This window comes from Cottoperca gobio, chromosome 24 (genome assembly GCF_900634415.1).
Source record: "Cottoperca gobio chromosome 24, fCotGob3.1, whole genome shotgun sequence".
NCBI classification, from domain to species: Eukaryota; Metazoa; Chordata; class Actinopteri; order Perciformes; family Bovichtidae; genus Cottoperca; species Cottoperca gobio.
Genome location: NC_041378.1, coordinates 5,018,888 through 5,038,982, shown reverse-complemented (window position 1 = coordinate 5,038,982; position 20,095 = coordinate 5,018,888). Strand labels below are relative to the sequence as shown.

Below are 20,095 nucleotides of genomic sequence, written 5' to 3'. Positions count from 1 at the left end.
AAAACAAACATCACTTAATCTTCTGCAGCACAAAGGAGAAGAAGATAAGTTATGGTTTTTAATATTTATTCCCCCAGAAGGCTAATTAAACCGTTATCACAACAAAGATAACGTTTTTACACATTTATATCACAGACGACGGCATTTTTACAATAATTGTGCACATCAAAAACATTCATGTAGACATCTTAATCGGGAGAGACTAATTTCTCAGTGAAGAAGAATTTATCGACATGTGCACGCGATGAGACATGTGAATAGTCTTTGGCGATTAGACCTCATCGTGATGTCATATATTTCAGGGGGGAGGTGAAGCCGTGAGGAGAACAGATTGAAAGTGTGACAGCAGCAGCATGATTGGCTGTTGGAGATCCTCTAGTTGGTTAACTAAAAGAGTGGACGCCCATAATGAGCTGGTGAAGCAGGTGGAGGAGTGAGGGAGAGGAGGAAGCATAAAGGTCGTCTTCCTGATTGAACTTACGCTGGCTTTCATTAAAACTTCAAAAATAGAGTTAATTGTATTGCAGGTCAGCCTTTTCCACTAATTGCCATAATTATGTTATTGTCTTATTACAGCAACACAATAGGCTGGAACAAATGTAGCACTTTTCATGGTTTAATTTGAAATTACAGCATAAATTATGTAACCGAACACCACGCCCTACAAAAACCTGGGACATTGTGTTAACAACAATCTTCTTTTGCTGTCCAATTCAATCATACAAACAAGAAATATATTTACTTCTCACAAACAAGACAGATTTGAAAGTGTTGGTTTGGGTTAATACAATGCCACAAACATCCCAGCTGGTGACAAATGAATCTGTAAGAAGTTTAAGGAAACATTTCTATTTCTATTCTATTTTCTATTCATGTTTTAACATTTCACCGTGATAACTTTAGGATTAGGATATTGCTATAGAATATGCTTCATTACAAAAAGGTGTAATTACTTTTTCTGCCGTTTTCCCTGACCAGTCAAGCAGTTTGTCTCGTAACCTAAATCTAATTATTAATTTAATGGCAGGATGTTCTCATCAACAGTCAAAGCATAAACAAATCCAATACTCCATAGCCTACTCTACTCATATCTACATTTAAAACGTTCAGAAAAGCAGAATTTTAAGATCGTTAACAGGCCTTTTTAGATTGTTGTAGAATTTGTAAGTATAAGAATGTTTAAACCTGCAATAACTGATTTTTTGGGGGCATTTGGAGTCAGCAGAAACATACATGATCCGCTCTTTAACAGGCTTCACTTTGCTTTGCTTACTTTGTCTGTCTGCTGTTTGGTGCTGGACATAGTGTACTCTGGATAATTAAAGCCTTTTCGCTGAGAACAGCTGCCTGCCTGCGTTGGCTGAAAGTGACACTGATAAGAGCGAGAATGAACCAAAACAGTAAAGCTTTGGACCAGAAAACCAAAACTATGAGCTGAAAGATATTGAAATTATCAGTAGAGTTGGTGATAACTTTCAATGAATTTGTCACTTTTGACCACTTTGACATTACACTTAGTCAATTGAACCAATGATTGATCAATGCTGCTTTAAGGACTAATCATGCACTGATACAGTTTTCTAATACAGAAATTATTACAAAGGAGAGTTTGCAACTGTCCTTTTCTACAAAAATGACCTGCTTGACCGCATCTACCTTTCCATCCACCCAGCATCCATCTATTCCACCCATCCATTCACCCATCCATCATCCATTCATCCACCCATCCATTCATCCATCAATCAATCATCTGTCCATCTGCCCACCCATCGTCCATCCAACCATCGTCCATCCATCCATCATCCACCCATCCATCATCCATCCAGCCATCGTCTATCGATCCATCCATCATCCACCCATCCATCATCCATCCACCCATCATCCATCCAGCCATTGTCCATCCATCCACCCATCCATCCATCCATCCATCAATCAATCATTCGTCCATCCATCCACCCACCGTCCATCCATCCACCAATCGTCCATCCATCCATCGTCCATCCATCCTTCATCCACCCATCCATCATCCATCGTCCATCCATCCACCCACCCATCGTCCATCCATCCACCCACCCATTGTCCATCCATCCATCGTCCATCTATCCATCCATCATCCACCCATCCATCATCCATCGTCCATCCATCCACCCATCATCCACCCATCCATCATCCATCGTCCATCCATCCACCCATCGTCCATCCATCCATAGTCCATCCATCCACCCATCATCCATCCAGCCATCCATCCACCCATCATCCATCCATCCATCCATCCACCCATCCATCCATCCATCAATCAATCATCCGTCCATCCATCCACCCACCGTCCATCTATCCACCGATCGTCCATCCATCCAGCCCTCCATCCATCCACCCATCGTCCATCCATCCACCCATCGTCCATCCATCCACCCATCAATCCATTGTCCATCATCCATCCATCCATCAATCATCCATTGCTCCATCCATCCATCCACCCATCCCATCCATCGCTCCATCCATCCATCCACCCATCGTCCATCATCCATCATCCATCATCCATCATCCATCATCCATCATCCATCATCCATCATCCATCATCCATCATCCATCATCCATCATCCATCATCCTACAGTCCTCCGACCAATCTTTTCACTGAACAAATCATACCAGACACACTACAGATGACCCCCAGACTCAGTATACACACATCTATCAGCCGGTCCCGCACAGTGAGGCGGCCCCACTGCAGTCTGAGGTGAAACAGGCACGGCAGTATGAGTGTCATGGCCGCTCCGGTCACACTGCCTGTCAAACCCATCAACAGGGAGAACCTGGGCACTAGCAGGGCCAGTAGGTATGATGTCATCAGCAATGCGGCACGGACCAACAGGGCCGGACGAGACACACCCCGACCTCCATGTGTGGAGTACGATGAGACATCTGTGGAAAGATCGAAGCAGAGAAGTTGCTTTTGTTAGCAGTTTGAGTTTAACCTGCAAGCAACTTTAGTTTATTGGTCGCTCTATTCTGCATTTGTCCAGTGAAAATATTCATCATATAAATACATTGCTTAGGGAAAAAGTAAAGTGTCGTAATGTGATGATGACTTCATGACTGTTGACAGTCGATAACTATGAAAAGTTCAGCCATGTTGATAAATGTGTTGACAGCAAACACATTAACAAAGTTTCCCTCATCACTCAGCTCTCAAATGGAAATACATGACATGTGATGTTTGCTTGTTTTCTGAGTTATAGGTCATCATTTTAAGGTTTAATTTAATATGTTTAGCATATTTTATTGGACTAGATTTTATGTGGATCACGTCAGCCTTTGACTAATTAACAAGTGATTATAAGAACATTGTTTTGTCGTGACTAAGCTACACTAACATCCTCTTGTAATATGTGTTAGTTACGTTAGTGTAGTCTACGTATTTCATATGTACCATCATTGTGGTAGCTATGGGGGCTTGAGGGTGGATGCCAGCAGTTAACATAGGTGGTGATCTGTGGGCTAAACAAACCTTTAATAGATATTCAACTGGGCTCTCGTGCTCTGTTCCATCACAACCTTTCTTCACACTACAAAACCTGCAGAGATTCCCACCTGCAACAGTCTAACCACAGTTTACCACTGATGACATCAGGAGCAATTAAATGTTATGCTCAAGGCAAACCGGGCAGTATGAGAGAGTATAAATGTCACTGATTCACTTTGTTCAACACTGTTTTCATTTGCCATCCAGGAATCCTCCAGCCTCAGGCCGGCTTTCTATATTTTCTGGCTTCTGCTGCTCCACAGAGTATTTAAGAATATAGAAAGGAAACGACAGCTTCCATGAGGACACGTGTTATCTACATATCAGCCATTGTAACATACAAACTGTAGATCTATTTCATGGGTACAAACTACCACACATTTGTTTTGTTTTTTAAATAGATGGCCTGAAGGAGCTCTTACTTCATGTATGGGGACAAGACTTTGGGGCGAGGTTTTTCATGTTTACCTCCAAGCAGACAGGTTTGTAGTATTCCAGCAGCAGAGTAGAACGGCAGAGGGTAGGACAGCAGGGCTTTAGCCAGCAGGCACAGGTTGACGAGAGGTCGAAGGTCAGTGGGCAGGTTGTCTGTGATGACCTCACTGGTCTCTTGCCCCCAGGTCAACACAGCCTAATGGAGGATGGAAAACAATCAATGCAATCAGTCAATCACTCCATTTGTCTGTCTCTTCTTCCATCATTTAATTAGATCCGCTGTTGTCAGCCAGATCTCGAGCCAAACATAGATTTTATTTCTGTCTCAACGTTTTTTGGGTAACAAATTATAAAATAAAACTGTCACTACATTTATTTAGCTGTGCACAGAACTAAATGTCATGTTTCTTTCAGGCTCATCAGAGGCATCACAAACTCAATGATGGCAATGAATCTGCAGGAACATGTGTGACACAAACCAGTAAAGAAAACAGAGTTTTCATGATGCACGCAGCGCCATGAGTCCACCCCAGCATGGCGTTAAACTGCCCTCTGTCCTCCATACTGCCCTCTAGAGGAGGGAGGAAGATCTGTGAGGTGTAGGAGAAGATGATGACGCCCACAGAGACGAGGAAGTCCTCGGGGTCCACGGACAGAGACAGAGTGGACCAGGACCAGCTGCTGGCTCGACTCAGACAGTACAGCATGACCAACAGGCTGACAGAGGGTCAGAGACAAAAAGAGAAAAGATAATGCTCCATTAATAAAGAATCTAAAATGAATGTATTGATAATTCATCAATAGTTTGCCATCAAGTGCAATCAATGAAAGAATACATCTTGCCAAAGAAAAACGAAGAGATTCATAAATAAATTGTTGGAAATAAAATACATGAATTGTAATCACATTACGTAATTAAAACACCCAAAAAACAGGTATCTCCAATTTTGGTGGTTTTAAAATGTTGCATTTTTAGCTAAAAGGTCATCGTTTTGGAGATATGTGGTTTTCAGATGACAGCAATTTTACGTTTTTTGAATAAAATATGATACATAATGCTTAATTTGTCATTAATTAATTATTATAATTGTCTATTATTCATCATGATACATCCATAAATTGAAAATAAATAAATAACATGAGAAAAATATAAATATATACATTTTTATTTGACATAATCTAGTTAAATATTGTGTGTTTACCATTTACCATTATGTGTATTCAACCGATGGTTACTTCTTTTAAATGATTTAATCTCTGCTCCAAAAGGTGATACCCAGTTAATCCAAGCAGCAGCAAGAGATTCGGCAAAATTAGATAAAGGTCAAGATAAAACACTTTTGTCCCTGCTTGAACCTTAAAATGTCAGGGAATAAACTGAGAAGAAATGTGTATTTGCACATGACTTAATAGCCAAAGGATTGAGATATCAGATGGATCCGGGAGCCGGAGAACGTCAAGACCCAGCTCCGTTTCCCAAGACACCTGGCATGAGAAATAAATCAAACAAGCAGTAACAGCAGTGTGTAGCAGGTGGGTGCAGACCACATGACCAGCAAAAGGATTATCAAAAGGAGTGTGAATGAGAGCAGATTATAAAGACCGCCTCGTTGTCTTGATCCAATATGATTGGTGCGTGTGTCAGCTGACATGCTGCTCTGTCAGAGTAAACCTACGTCCTTTCAATCACCTGATCAGTATGTGAGCCAGGGAGCAGAGCAGGCTGAGGGTGGAGACCAGTCTGAGATCAGTCAGCAGCAGGCAGGGCAGCAGGAACACCAGAGACACCAGAGAACACGCTGATCGAGGAAAGGCCATCGCTGAAACACTGTCAGACAACAGGCTGGTGGAGACGACCAGATACAGGGTGCACGTCATCAGCAGCTCAATGACCTGCAGGACAAAAGGAAACGGGGAGATGTTTACTTCATGTAGTTATTGTGGGAAACAAAGTGATTTTCTTTTCAACTGTATCTATAATATAAGTGTACATCATCAGTCATACGTGCACCCCAGGGGGTCCTTCTGCTGGCGGCGGCACTTGGAAAGATTTGTCTCAACTAATTTGACAATAATATATATATATCCATAAACTGAGTCAACTGTAATACCTGAAGTACTTACCTAAAGTCTAAACATTAAGCTAAAGGTATTGGATAAACACTTGCAATAGTTAGGTCAATGTAATAGATAGATGATTGAAATAGTTACTAAAAATTAATAAATGGTGGAAAACTCAAAAGTAATGATAACATTATGAAATAGTTTGCTAAAAGTAATGTATAAATGGTTTATAGTGGGGTTTATTAAGTTTATAGACATGTGCATCCATACAGAATAATGTGTGTGTTGCTTTATATGCATGTGTGTGTTACCTGAGCTACATTAACCATCCACCCCCCCAATCCAGGCCAGTTGGGCCACAGTCCTTCGCAGCATACCTCCACTACGTCCTGGTAGCTGTGTCGGACTCGGACCTTCGACACCGAGCCTCCACTGAAAGATACAAACACCTTTGACCATGTTTTAAATACATATTTGACAAAAAGTAAAGTTCAATATGTGTACAAAATCTAAGTCAATTGAACTAATCTGAATTTGACACATTTCTTTTAGCTGTGGAAGTCTTAAGCTCATCACTGCTGAATGAACAGAACAACATGTTTTTGTATTTGGACTCGAAGAACTCTCTAAAGCTGAGGTTAAATTCCCCCGAGGAGTCTGAAGGAAGAGAAACACATTTATGAAGGAGTCTGTTGACAGTCATGATAGTAGCCATGACTGAAAACACAGAGACGTGAGCACAATCTGTGCAAAGTCAAACTTAGCCAACAAAAGAAAACACCCACTGAGTCCAGAAGTGCTACAGCAATGACACAACAAGTTGCTTAGCACATCTGCTACAGTGAAATAGAAATCCAACTGGAGTGACGCTACAGTTACCGAACTGTGAGCAAATGAATATAATATAATAGACGCACCTTTGGTCCTCCTCATACAGACAGGCCACCAGGATCCTCCCTGTGTGGTTGCAGACCCAGGCTGACAGAATCAGCAGAACAAGACCCACATAACCCGACCGCACCAGAGCGAAGGGTAAACCCAACACGAAGATACCCTGAGGGAGAAGAGAGACACGGAAAGAAAGAACACAGATGAGAAGGTTTGTGAGGAAGACATGAGACCTGGACCCCATTTAAAAAGGGGCCTCAAAAGCCCCTCTCATGGGCCGCTTTGGTAGATGAATGATGAAGACACTGACCCTTCACGGCATGATGACACACACACAGACTCATGGTGCGTTCCATTTGTACATGGAAGCTCGAATTTCCAAGTTCCCAGACGGACATTTCAACTGGAACGCCCCCTGAAGTCGGGAAGTCAGGAGAACCTCAGCCTGACCTCCCAATCAGAGATGGCTGCTCCTCGCATCAACAGTGTGAAAGTTGGCCTGCAACTTTTTAATTTTTAGTTGTTTTTTTAAATTTACATATGTCACAGTGACACATATGTCCCAAAAGTTTGAAAAACTAAAATATCCCTGCTATAAACTTGATGTACACATAATATATTACATAGAAGGCCTCTAAATCAATCATTCTCAACCTACTGCAAGATGCTCCTTTCAACTTTCCACAATAAATCATCATTAAATCATTAAAATTGGGTTAATTTTAAAGCTTTGTTGCAAAAACAAGAGGAAAGGAAAGAATTAGGAAAACATTTGAAGAGGAAATGAAGAGAAGAGAGAGACGGGAGAGCTGTTCACGGTTGGAGGATGAGGAGGAGGAGAGGACAGTTTTGGCGTGATGCCTGGAGAGTTTGAGGATGCAGGAGACCAGCAGGAGCAGAAGGGAAGAGGAGAGTCGAGCTTTGGCCCCTTCGCCGAGGGAAGTGACTGCCAGAGAGAGGAGAGAGGAGGAGAGGGAATGGAGGGGAGAGGAGAGAAGGAAACAGAATAGAGTGAGGAAGAAGGAAGAGGACGAGGACGAGGGGAGATCAGAGGAGACAACGAGCTACTTTGATGGAGCTGCTGCGTTTTGAATGTTGGAACATGGAAATACACAGACTCACTGAGAAAGTTATGGAGGCACATCATACACACACACACACACACACACACACACACACACACACACACACACACACACACACACACACACACACACACACACACATGCATAGACAGACAAGCACACATTCTCTCTCTTTCAAGTTGCAATTTTGTAACTGGTGTCTGTTAGGCATATGCTGATAGAGCTTTGATGTTCAAATGGATCTGCTGGTGATGAAAGCAGTTTGACGCTCAAGTATCTGATTTCATCTCCTCTCTCTCTCTCTCTCTCTCTCTCTCTCTCTCTCTCTCTCTCTCTCTCGCTCTCTCTCTGTCGCTCTCTCTCTATCTCCCTCTCTCTCTCTCTCTGTCGCTCTCTCTCTCTCTCTCTCTCTCTCTCTCTCTCTCTCTCTCTCTCTGTCTCTCTCTCTCTCTCTCGCTCTCTCTCTCTGTTATTGCCAGCTACTTGAAGCAGCTCCCAATCACAAACAGGTACAATAAGCACGGAAAGAAGTCCCTGATTGGCTCTGAGGAAGGTGTTTCTGCTTCATCCTGCCATAATTCAACATCCAATATATCTTGTTTTACCTTCTCTTCTTCTTTAATATCTTTTACATACTCAACAGCCGCCGAGCAGAAGTGGTATCTTAGCGACACATGCTGAAATAAATGAACATTATTACACTTTCACTGCTCCTGTCTGGACTTCATTTCCTTATTCTCTTATGGTCATGCAGGATATTTTATGCAAACACATGCTCTGTGCACATGAAGAAATGTCTTTCCCCACCCTGAGGGGATCAGGTGGTGCAGGTGTAACCACAAGCAGACAGGTTTGACATTTAAATAACAGGAAGTGTCTTTTTTATTCAAAACAATGACACATGTTGTACTCTCTCAGTCTTTTATTCTGGTTATTTTAGTGTAATAATCATTTCACAGTGTTGCTTGCAATTTAAAGCAAGTAAATTATTAATTAAAGGGTTATTCCAGCAATTTAGTAAAGCACTTTCATATAGTTGTGTGACTCACAAGGGACATATATATTTTAAGTGTGGTAAAAAGCCAAGCAGAGTTTAGATATTCCACTTTTAGCACCTAGTTTGAGTCAAGCTCTTATAAAAACGTGAATCCTACATTTCCCATAATGCAACTGGATTTTTCTAATCTAAATGCCAAAGTCCTTCAAACGGCACATCTCCGTACTAGTATTAAGCATTAAATCAAACAATCTGAACAATCTTTGCTCTGGAAATTTATAATGAAAGCTTTTCTTATCATAGTGGCGATGATAATGATGATAATTAAGATGATGCTAATAATAATAATAATGATGCTGCAGCATTTATTCAGCCTCAATCCTTTGTGTGGGTCTTGGGATGTATTTGGCATCATGATAAACCAAATAACATTTGACAGCAATTTTTTCTCAAAACAAAATTGGGACATTCTTAATTTCCCCACGGCTTGTGTTTACAGCGGATCTTGATTCTCCCAGCCAGTTCAAGGTAAAGTGTCCCTCAAAAGCAGACAATCATAGGCAGTTAAACTGAGAGCAGTTTGTTTTCTTAGTGTCAGAAACACAAGCTCCACGTCTCTTATCTGCCATGAAGACACACAAAGAGGAGCTGCCTCATTAACAGGCAAGTTGGAAATCAAACTGAGTTCCATAATATTCCCAAGTCGAGAGCCTCTCAAGGCTGAAGCTGTTTTTTTTTTTTGCATTTTTGGCATCAAATTTGCTCTCTCATAAAAACTTCATTAAGCTGGCACACAGTCACATCATAGTTATATTGGCATCAAAAAACAATCACCGGAAAATACATATTTTCTTTTTAGCCTTGATAGGAGATAAAAACTGATGCTCTTTTTTTCTATTACTAAGACATCTGTTAGCCTCTTAACACGTGGATCTGCCATTATGCCACTGATGTTTCTACATGAGATACATTCTGCGTCTTTTATTGTTACTATGTGGTCATTCATCACCGTCTGAGACTTTCAAGCATGCAGTGAATCATCACCCTCAATAAATATGCTTTTTCTTCTACGTTCGTCATCCGGTAGTCACCTGAACTTAACCTGTCTGTGTTTTAAAATATAGTTGGAAGCATTGAAGTTACAAAAGTAAGAAATCATATATTTGAATTGGCAATTTAAATCAGTCGTATGGAATCTAGTTTCCATCAGAGACCAAGCTCTTTCTTGTCTGGCACAGAAACTTGGTCTCTAATGAAAAAGGAAATCCTGGCTCTCAGATAGATGGACTAGCATCAATAAATCAAGCAGATAAAACACTTGTTTATCTACTAAATATAACGTGTTGCTATATGTATTTAAATACTGACAACAGAGCTAATGGTGAATCATTATCTGTGTGTTCACAGCAAACCTGACGCAAAAACATTTGATGCTAATTCACCTTGAAGGAACATGTTTGCATGTGTGTGTGTGTGTGTGTGTGTGTGTGTGCATGCGTGCACAGTATTGATGCCCTAATGCCCTAATGTTCTTTACAGACCCAGTGACGCTGTTCAATTACACTGCAGTTATTCAGTGAAAGAAGACATTTACATGAGTGCAGCTGTTGAATGTGGCTCAGCATTTACTGAATAATAAGCTATTAGCATTACCGCGACGAGGACACAATGTGACCGGGAGCTTCTCTCTTTTTTTTTAGGAAGAAAAACGATTTGATTCACGCTTTATTTGATTATGGAAAGACTGGAGAGAGTGTGACAAACAGCCTGCGAGATCACAGAGCATTGTTTAGTAATATCAAACACAATGGGAGCGGGTTAAACGCAGTAGATAGTCTGCATGGTTAAAGGTTCAATGTGTAATTCAGAGCCAGCTGCGCCAAAGAAATAGGGGGCAGTGTTTCACCTCTAAACTGGGTCCATATGATCTCTAATGTTCAGATTTTAGTTGTAGTAGTTTGGCATATTTATTCTATTCTAATGTATTCTTATACCTTTGATGCTTTTTGAATGTATTGAGAGAGAAAGAAGAGGAACAACATGCTGACATTTAACCAATCAAATCATTAATTCCACATTTGCAGCTGCAATAAACATGAGCTATGTTATCAGAAATTCAAACTTTACATTTTAAAATAGTAACAGGTGCGCGTTTAACAACTGGATTGCTACGCTGTGATTAAATAACTTTGACTAACACGTACAAGTGACTAAATTCACTTTCATGGATTAGTTTCATGTCATTCTTCATACATCACAAGCAAAAGCTTACATCTTTGGTGACTGACATGTTTTCCCCTACACTTATGCAAATTGGGAGCAATTTGGGGTCATGTGTCTCGCCAATTAAACAGCAAAAAGAATGATTGAAGCATCCCCGAGTGAATGTAGGAGACATATTCATAAGTGTAAAAAGCAACAAAGGTTCACAGGAATCTAAATGATGTGTTATTTGGGGTTAATAAACCAAAATGTGAAAATTCATTGTAATGATCCTTTAGATTAAAATATGAAAGTCACTAAATCTGGGCTCCAGTGTAACTTCTTTTGCTTTTCTTACGTATGGAAAAGATTTCTGACCATTCACGTGTATTATATATACCTGTATAGCATTTGTGACATTCCAGCCAGCCTCCCAAGCGGTGATGGTGGGAGTAGGATTCAGACCTGCGGTGCCGGTATTGGGGCTCAGAACAGGATTAGCCGAACTCATCCTTGCTCTCTCTTCTTCGAGGCTGGCACAGAACTGAGATGTCCCCTCCACACCTTCCTCTGCTTCCTCTCCGCCCTCAGAACGTCTCTGTTTTTGCACATTCCCTCTAAACAGCCTGTAGGACCCTGTCTTGTTACCCTGGTTCTGGTTGAAACTCGGGTTCTCCTCGCTGTTGTCAGCGTGCATCTCAGAGGATCTTCTTCCTGTGCCATAAATGTTGGTGTTTTTTAACCAAAAGGAGTCTCCTGTGGAAACCGCTGAAGTTATGGTGATGGTTCTGGGTCCAGTCGAGATTACAGTAGCTCTAGTTTCTGTAAGAGCTGGACTTTCCTGCAATAAAGTGCCGGTGGATCCTGGGATACTGGGATTATCTTGCTCAGTCGATGTTCTGTTTCCTCTTGTGTCATCAGAGCTTGTATTATTTTTGTTTGTGATGTTGTCAGAGTGCAGTCTGTTGTCCTCAGCAAAGGTTCTGCTCAACTCATCACTGCGGGTCAGAATCAGCATCTCTTCATCCTCCTGAAACAACCTGCTGATCAAAATCACTTCATTACATTTTGAGTTAATGGTTTGTGTGCCCTCAGCCACATTAGTGAAACAGCATGATTTTACTCTAATAGGGAGACCATTTTTTTTATGAGTAATAGATTAAAAGATAACTGAAAGTCTCCATGATATTGTTATTCCTTCAAAATGCCATAACGAGTTTGAGAATTAAGTGCTTTAATTTGAAGGGACTTTCAGCCACATCACCTTCGAAATCTCTCTATGCTGCGGTAAATTATTGAAATCTACTAGAGTTTATATATATATATATATATATATATATATATATATATATATATAATAAGAACAATTTTACCATTAAAAAACAACAACAACTGTTTTATAAATTGACGTAAAGCACCTTCCCATCGAGAAACCTGCTAAATAGATACACTTTAGTGATGTATTTTTCTACTTATGTTTATAAATGCATAGTGTCACATATTAGTACAGGTATATATTTATTTTATTACAACACACACAACACAAAGATCCTATGTGTATGTCAAGGAACACAGCAGATACTCTACATGACGCTCACTAAAGTTTAACATTGGAAATGAACACAAAACGGCTTTGTTGATGGTATTACACCTTTTCAGATTAATGTATTTATTAAGATATCCCTTTATGTGACTCACCTTGCTGTCCAGTGCAGGTGTAGCCTCGACACTGCCCAGCCCCACAGAGACCCAGCAGCGCTCCAGGGCTGCCCAGAGCCCCGAGCCCAGCGACGAGAACCCATCTTCAGCCTCGCTGTATGCAGAGTCAGCCTCCCTGCCTCTGGAGGTCTAACGGTCTGTGGGAGCTTCACTGACACTGGACACATAAACATAAACATTCACAAATTCTACCCCCCCACACACACATGTAGAGAAACTGTACAAACACCAGAGCTACACACACACAATAGCACAAGTACACTTGTATAACTACACACATGCACAAGGGTAAGACGTGATTGACAAGTTGGTGAGCTGTAACATTTTAATACAGCGGTGTTTCCAACAGTGAAGGAGTAAACAGCTACCATGGTCTTCACAGTAGATAAGTACACACACAGATAAAGTGGAGGGCAAAACTTAGTTTTATTCACTTTTAAATTAAAAACTTTTTGATTAAAAATGTAACCTACTGACTTATGTTGTTCTGTTTTGATCATTATCAACTGTACGTCATTATTTAGCAAACTTTGCATTATTATTGTACTCATTGGTTACTTTTTTGGAAGCTTCGAACAACGTTCTGAGTTTAGTAAGAAACCCTCTCAACACAAATGTAAAACAATATTCACCTTGTCTCCCCTATGTCTCTGTATGTACATGTGGCTCTTCATACCTGACTGCTTCAGTGCTCCCCCCAGACTGTGGTGAGTTGTGCAGGGCAGCAGGAGGAGCCACAGAACAGTTGTGCAACTCGCTGGACACAACTGGACCAAAACTTCTTCCCAACTCTTCACTTCTGAAGTATTCTGTGCTCCATTTAATTCTTTTCAACTCTTTTCTTTACCCGTCTATGCTCTTTGTTCGTTGTATCCAAAGCTGTGCTGATGCAACACTTAATTTGCTTTGTAGCATCTGAAGCTTTTATTTTCAAAACTGCTCCAGTTCTACAGCACGCTGATGTACAGTATGCTTTAAACACCTTTGTGAATTCAGCGTTTTAGCTCCTGCATCACACTTCACACAGTTTCACATAAAAGTTTAACTACCAGACTGCTTTCAAACTTAGTGGACAAAAAAACAAAAGTACTCCCCATATGCTCCCTATTTTCAGTTGATTTGACGCTTATAGTTAAGTAAATTTAAAGAATACTATTGTACATACAAAACACAAGCACAGGTGATAAAATATGATTCATTGCTACAGATTAAAGTACCCACAGTAGTTTTAGAGTTTATAGAGTAGTTAAAATTAACCAGCTAAAACATAAAAATGCTGATGATGTTTAATGCCTCAGCAATACACACTTTGATGGGGTTCTAATGCCCAATGGGTATTTCTTTAATAATGTATACTTTAAGTACATGTTGAGGCTAAACAAGTGTGTGTAAATCAGTACATAACTACTTGAGTAATTGAGTATCTATCTATTTACTTTTACATTTGTTCTCTGCCCCAAGTTTAAACCTGGAGGGGGAGAGGGGAGAAAAAGAGGAGGAGGAGTAGAGAGAGAGAGAGAGAGAGAGAGAGAGAGAGAGAGAGAGAGAGAGAGAGAGAGAGAGAGAGAGAGTTTGGGTCAACTTTCTGTGAAACTTTCCTCTGACATTAAACGCAACACAGATCTGCGCGAGAGGACACCAGCGCTGACTTTGCAGCGCGCGCGGTACGATATCAAACTTCAAGACAGGACGAAATGAAGCGACTCCGGCTCGTGCTTCTGACCGCGTTGCTATGGCAATGCTGCCATGCCCAGCAGAGAGGTGAGTCCTCGAGACACTGAGAGATATAAGACGATCAATACACCAATAGGTCCGCGCGGCGAGAGTCGTTTACCGCGCGACAACAATCAAATCAGCTCACGGCTCATTTCCCATAATAAGCTAATCAGTCAACGGCTAGCTACACCTAGCTAGCTAAGTGCAAAGTGTCATGCCTGACCACAAGAAAGGCTTTTTGTTGAACGTCCTCACATCAGTGTGGCTTCACAGAAGAACCACGTGGAAGACCCTTCAATCACAGACCATGTTGAGGCTGATTTAAAACAAACATATAACACATGACTAAAAGAGACTAGATGTTTGTAAGGGTTCAACCCTATGGTCCTAATTAAAGATTGGTCATCTTCGCAGTTCATACTAATAATAATAATGATGGAGGTGGACGTTTCAAATGCACTTTGAATGGGACAAATCCATTCAGCCACTGTGGAGATATCAATGTCTAAAGTCAGGGGAAATGTCTGAACGTGTAGGTTTTAAGGAGAATAACATCAGTAGGCTGTAAACTGTAAGTGGGTGATTTCAACATATCTGATCCAGGGAAACAAAAAGCATTGCTGAGAACATAAAACCCTCTTTAATGTCTTTAATGTGTCCTTTTAAGAGGATATTGAGCTGGAGTTAGTTGTCTGTCTGTGATAAATGTGAACATTGCGGAAGAATCATCAGTTGTTTTTATTTTTAGACTCATAAATCAAGTCAATGTGACAGACCTTGACATAGCTGAACTGTACTTGAACAGCTTGTATATGTCATTTGGATTACCCTTGTACAGTTGCTGCTTAGCCAACAGAGTTTATCATTACCCAGTGTGAACATGCCATTTAGTCTGGCTAGTTATGTCTGCCCCCCAGGGAGTCTTGTTTTCAACTTTTCACATAGTTCAAGTGCTTTAGTCATTCTCTCATTCATTTGTATTCTACAGTTTTCGACATGCATTTAGAGGATTCAGTTATCTATACTAACCTTTTAACAGTGTGCTGTATTGGTTTGGGATTGTACGCAGTTTGCCCAGGTGATATGATGTTCAGATTGTCATTGGTATTTAGTTTTTAAAGTGAAGTATGTAGAGTTTCTATCTCTGTTCTTGTTAACTGACCGACAGACCGGCCTCTGTGTATTCCCCTAAGAAAGCTTTCATCACAATTATTTGGTTGGTTAATCACAACATGTTGATTTGATCAAATATTATTTTCAATGCTTTGATCATCACACACTAAATTCAGTTCATATTGTAATCGTAATTTTTATTTGTCTCATACTTTGTCTTATTTTCTATATGCTCTATAAGTCTTTGTCCCACTTACAGAGACCACTCTGGTCGGGTCACCTTGACCTTCTTGTATCTCTTGTATCAGCTGGATGTGTGTAGTTGCATGTAAACATAGCCACCCACTAGGTGACCATATAGTATTCTCTAATACTTTGAACGTCACGACAGACAGTATAATAGATTTACTTCTCACCACCCTTTAGTTTGCATTGCTGTGCGTGCAGAATCTCTCAAAACCCCAATGAAACCACATCAATCTGCATTCCTGGATCCCACCAGGGTCAAGTGTGAAAACAATTTTCTTTGTTTTTTGTCATTTAGGTGAACCCACCCACCCTTTTTTAAAGATCAAACCGAGTCATGAAATGCACTTTAAAAAGAGCCGCTGCTCTTTTACTTGGTGTATTTGTGAGGTTGTGAAAGAATTATGTTATTTGTGTGTTAGGGCCGTGACATATTCAACAATGAAAAATTAGAAACAAAGCCCTCAGCGGAGACGGGGATTGACAGCTTGGTCAAAATCAATATAGCAAGGTGCACGATAAGAGTCAAAATATTCGTGTAAAATACAAATTCTTATTATTAGTCGAATTGTTCCACTTATTACAAAGCTGCTGTAGAAGTGGTGCACTTTCAATACCTGAAGATGAAGCTGTTTGAGTGTAGGGTTTGTTTGCACGTGTGTGTCTTTAGAGCGAGGCTTTGACTTCGCTGGCTGCCGCTTGAAAGATGAGACAAATTTAGTGCTCGTCATGCTTTTTTCTATTTATCCTCTTCAGAACATCTCCAGCTACTGTTTAACCCAGGAGTGCTTTGAACCTCCTGTCATCAAGATGTGTGTGTGTGTCTGAGTGTGTGTGAGAGAGAAAGTGAGTAGAAGAGGGCGGGAGAGGCCATCTGCATTAGGAGCCTCATTACCAGGCGTGTCAGCCAGGCATGCTCTCTATCAGCGACGGAGCTCAGAGAGACACCAGGAGATAATCAGAAAGAGACGAGGAGGAGGAGGAGGAGGAGGAGGAGGAGGAGGGCTGAAATAGAGAGGAGAGAGGGAGGAGGGTGCATTCAAGAGTTACCAGGCATTGCAGGAGACATCAATGTTAGAGAAAGGATTGGTGAAACCGGTAGAGAGAGAGAGAGAGGATGAGATTGAAGCAACAAGATGGGAGTTAGTGAGGGATTGGAAGTTATACACAAATTAAAAGTTAAATGGAAATTAAATCTTTTGAAACGGGTTCCTCAGTTTCAAACACATTTTGTTTTATGTTGGTTTGAGGAGACGGCTGCAACATTGCAAAAGGATTGCTCATGACCCTGTAGGCGTCTTATTAGACTTTATGGCAGAGTTGATGGGTAAACTGGGTTAATACTGAAGCAGTTAGTTGATTTATCGCTTCGTTGAACAACGGAAAATAAATTGACAATTTTGATAATTGAATCATTGTTTCACAGCCCTGAAAACCAATTTCCTTCAATTATCTTCTGACTGTGAACAGTGGGATGCTACATGAACACCACATTTTCTATAGTTTATGGCAAGTTTACATGAGATCTTTTCTGTATTCTTGTTTTGTCTGTACACTGATTTTTGAAGTTGGCAGGGCTCAGTTGAAAAATGTGATGTAATGTGATGATCGTTGAGTTTTGTTTTGTGCTCCGGTTGGTTCAGGCATCAAGTTTTGAGTGTTAAACTCAGAATAAATAACCTTCACTTTCATTATTTAGTGATAAAAATGATTTGGAATCACATTGTCAGTGGCTGTAAGTCATTTATCAGACAAAAAGCAACAAACATTGCCTTATTAAAGGCTCCAAATGTGAGGTTTTGTTGCTTTTCTCTGTTTTATATGACTGTAAATTGAACATCTTTGCATGTTGATGTCAGTCAGAGAAAACAAGTCATTTAAAGACGTCATCTTGGGACATTTTTCACCATATTCTTACATTTTAATAACTGATTCAGCTTTAATTGATAGTAAAAAATAACCATTATTTGAAGCCCTAAACTGGGTTTTCATTTTGGTTTGATGCCAGTGAAGAAATGTTAAGTTGAATAATATATTCCACTGAATGCATCATCATGAAGCCAAAAACGTCCGGTATAATCTGCAGAAAACAAACAAAACTGCAACATAACTTGGACAATACAAAATGTTTTGTACGTTTTGAACTCGGACTTTCTATCAGATGAGAGGCAGAGTGATGCATTGAACTCTAGAGTCAAACCAAACAACTATATCAATAACATATAGTAAAATATCAAGAATGTGTGTGTGGCTGTCACCGGGGAACATTTGAAAAGTTCTGAGAAGTTGCCAGGAAAGTTGATTTGTTTGGAGTTATGTGTGTATTAATGTGTTACCAGCCTGATTTGCATGGATTGATATGAAGTCAACTCACCAGAGACACCAGTGTGGAATGAATCCAGACAAAGATTGTAAATCAACTGAGAAATCAGCATTTATTTTTTATTTTAAATCCATGTGACTTATTCATAATATATCTGTCCTGCAGAAAGCTCGGGAAGGGTGAGAAAACGGATTGATTTCCCTGTTGTTTATCCAACTTTGGCATAATTAAAGGTGCAGCCTGATCCTATAAAACAGTTTCTCTTTGGGAGGATTTGTTCTAAAACTGTAAAAGATATTTAATTTGTAGATAAAAGGTCTCCTCGGAGCAGATGTGTAAAGGTTTATGGTAATAGATTCAGCCAGGCTGGATGTGATGTGATGTGAAGTCACCAGAGATATCGCGGTGAATGTGCTGTCAATCCAGAAATAGACGTTTTTATGAGGTGAATTCATCCCAATGTCATAATGTTTCTAAAAATGTGTAGATCTCAGTCGACTATGTTAATGTGAAAGCAGCCGATCCTAGCTTAGCTGAATGTATTTGATGGAAAACACCAGCGGGACAGCGCTCAGACTTTCTCAACCTGGGACCCAAATTCAGTGAATATAATCAATGTGATGGAAAATAAGATGGAAGCAGGAAGGATGCACAAGACTTTAGTCTAATTGGCTTGCTGCTGTAATAAAAGGTTATATGGCAAAATGATACGTAGTTTGTTAAAACATGCAGACGAATTCACACGTTTTTAATAGTGGGGTCGGATTACCCAAATAAAAGGTGTAAACCAGGGGGTAGAAATGCCAATTAAAATCCTGCATTCGAAATGCTGTAGCATAAAAAGTACTTAAATACGTGTACTCAGTGTTAATTTGTTATTTCTGGAGTTTTATTTAGTTATGCATTAATGCATTAAGTTCTAAGGAAAAAAACAGCCGACCTGTCAATCACAAGGTAAAGCACACTCAGCGTTATCATCCATTTTACTCCAAAAGGGACCATAATTACATTAAAACATAATATAATGATATAATTACACCACTGCACCCTAATGTTTGACCGATTTTACTTATTGCTTATATGTCGGCTGAGAAACTGCACTAGAGAAGTGAAAAAACTAGGTTTGACATAATGTAGAAACTAGTAAAATGTCCTGCTTAGCTCATGCGTCTTGGTCCAATGTATCATTATCTGATTCATTATTTAACTCACATCAATATCGGCCTCAAAAACTGCTGTCAAAAACGCCAAACTGCTCCAGATGTGTGTATGTGGAAACATCGTTATGCCACTTTGGACTAACGTGATGCCTGTTGGCGGCAGCGTGTAAGTACAAGGACACTGTTTTATGTCTATAATCTATTTAAAGTGACAGCGTGTAATTATAGGAAGGAAAGGGAACTATAGTTGTGGTGTTTTTGCTGTGACACACCTTTTTGATTGATTTATAAAAGTTAACATTTAACGCTCATCATTCATCAGGCTTCGCAGCAGAAATGAAAGTCTGTCTGGGTTTTTTAATTATTAGGCGTCTTAGAGTTTTACACTCAACCTGGCAGTCGGTGTGCGTGTGTGTGTGTGTGTGTGTCTGCTTGAGCTTTTCTTGTTCTGGCAGATTTGATATAGATTACTCTCATTACAGCACTCGAATGTGCATGTTTGTTTATGTTTGTAGCTTACTGTCATACCGTGTTTGTGAAGTTGTCATTGGCTTCAAGGCAGCCAAGAATTAATCAATGACATTGTGCCAAAGACACAGATCACATGAACACCAACAGGTGTG

The 20,095-nt window shown here is 40.2% G+C and overlaps 2 protein-coding genes across 5 annotated transcripts in view; one reads left to right on the top strand and one right to left on the bottom strand.

Annotated features, from left to right (window-relative positions):
* Positions 1–2,609: 2,609 nt before the first annotated feature.
* LOC115003668 (vesicular inhibitory amino acid transporter-like) lies at positions 2,610–12,997 on the bottom strand. The gene is made up of 8 exons (XM_029425558.1): positions 12,894–12,997; positions 11,596–12,235; positions 6,941–7,077; positions 6,335–6,455; positions 5,650–5,852; positions 4,439–4,676; positions 3,993–4,155; positions 2,610–2,923 (listed from the first exon to the last, which is right to left on the bottom strand). The coding sequence occupies exons 1-8, from the start codon at positions 12,995–12,997 to the stop codon at positions 2,610–2,612; spliced, it is 1,920 nt and encodes a 639-aa protein (XP_029281418.1).
* A 1,553-nt stretch (positions 12,998–14,550) lies between these two features.
* The window catches only part of lama2 (laminin, alpha 2), a 146,860-nt gene continuing 141,315 nt past the window's right edge, over positions 14,551–20,095 (top strand). For all 4 annotated transcript variants that reach the window (XM_029462753.1, XM_029462752.1, XM_029462751.1 and 1 more), the window contains exon 1: positions 14,551–14,675. In XM_029462753.1, the coding sequence (XP_029318613.1) occupies positions 14,609–14,675 (67 nt within the window). In that variant the 5' untranslated portion in view covers positions 14,551–14,608. The remainder of the gene's footprint in view (positions 14,676–20,095) is intronic.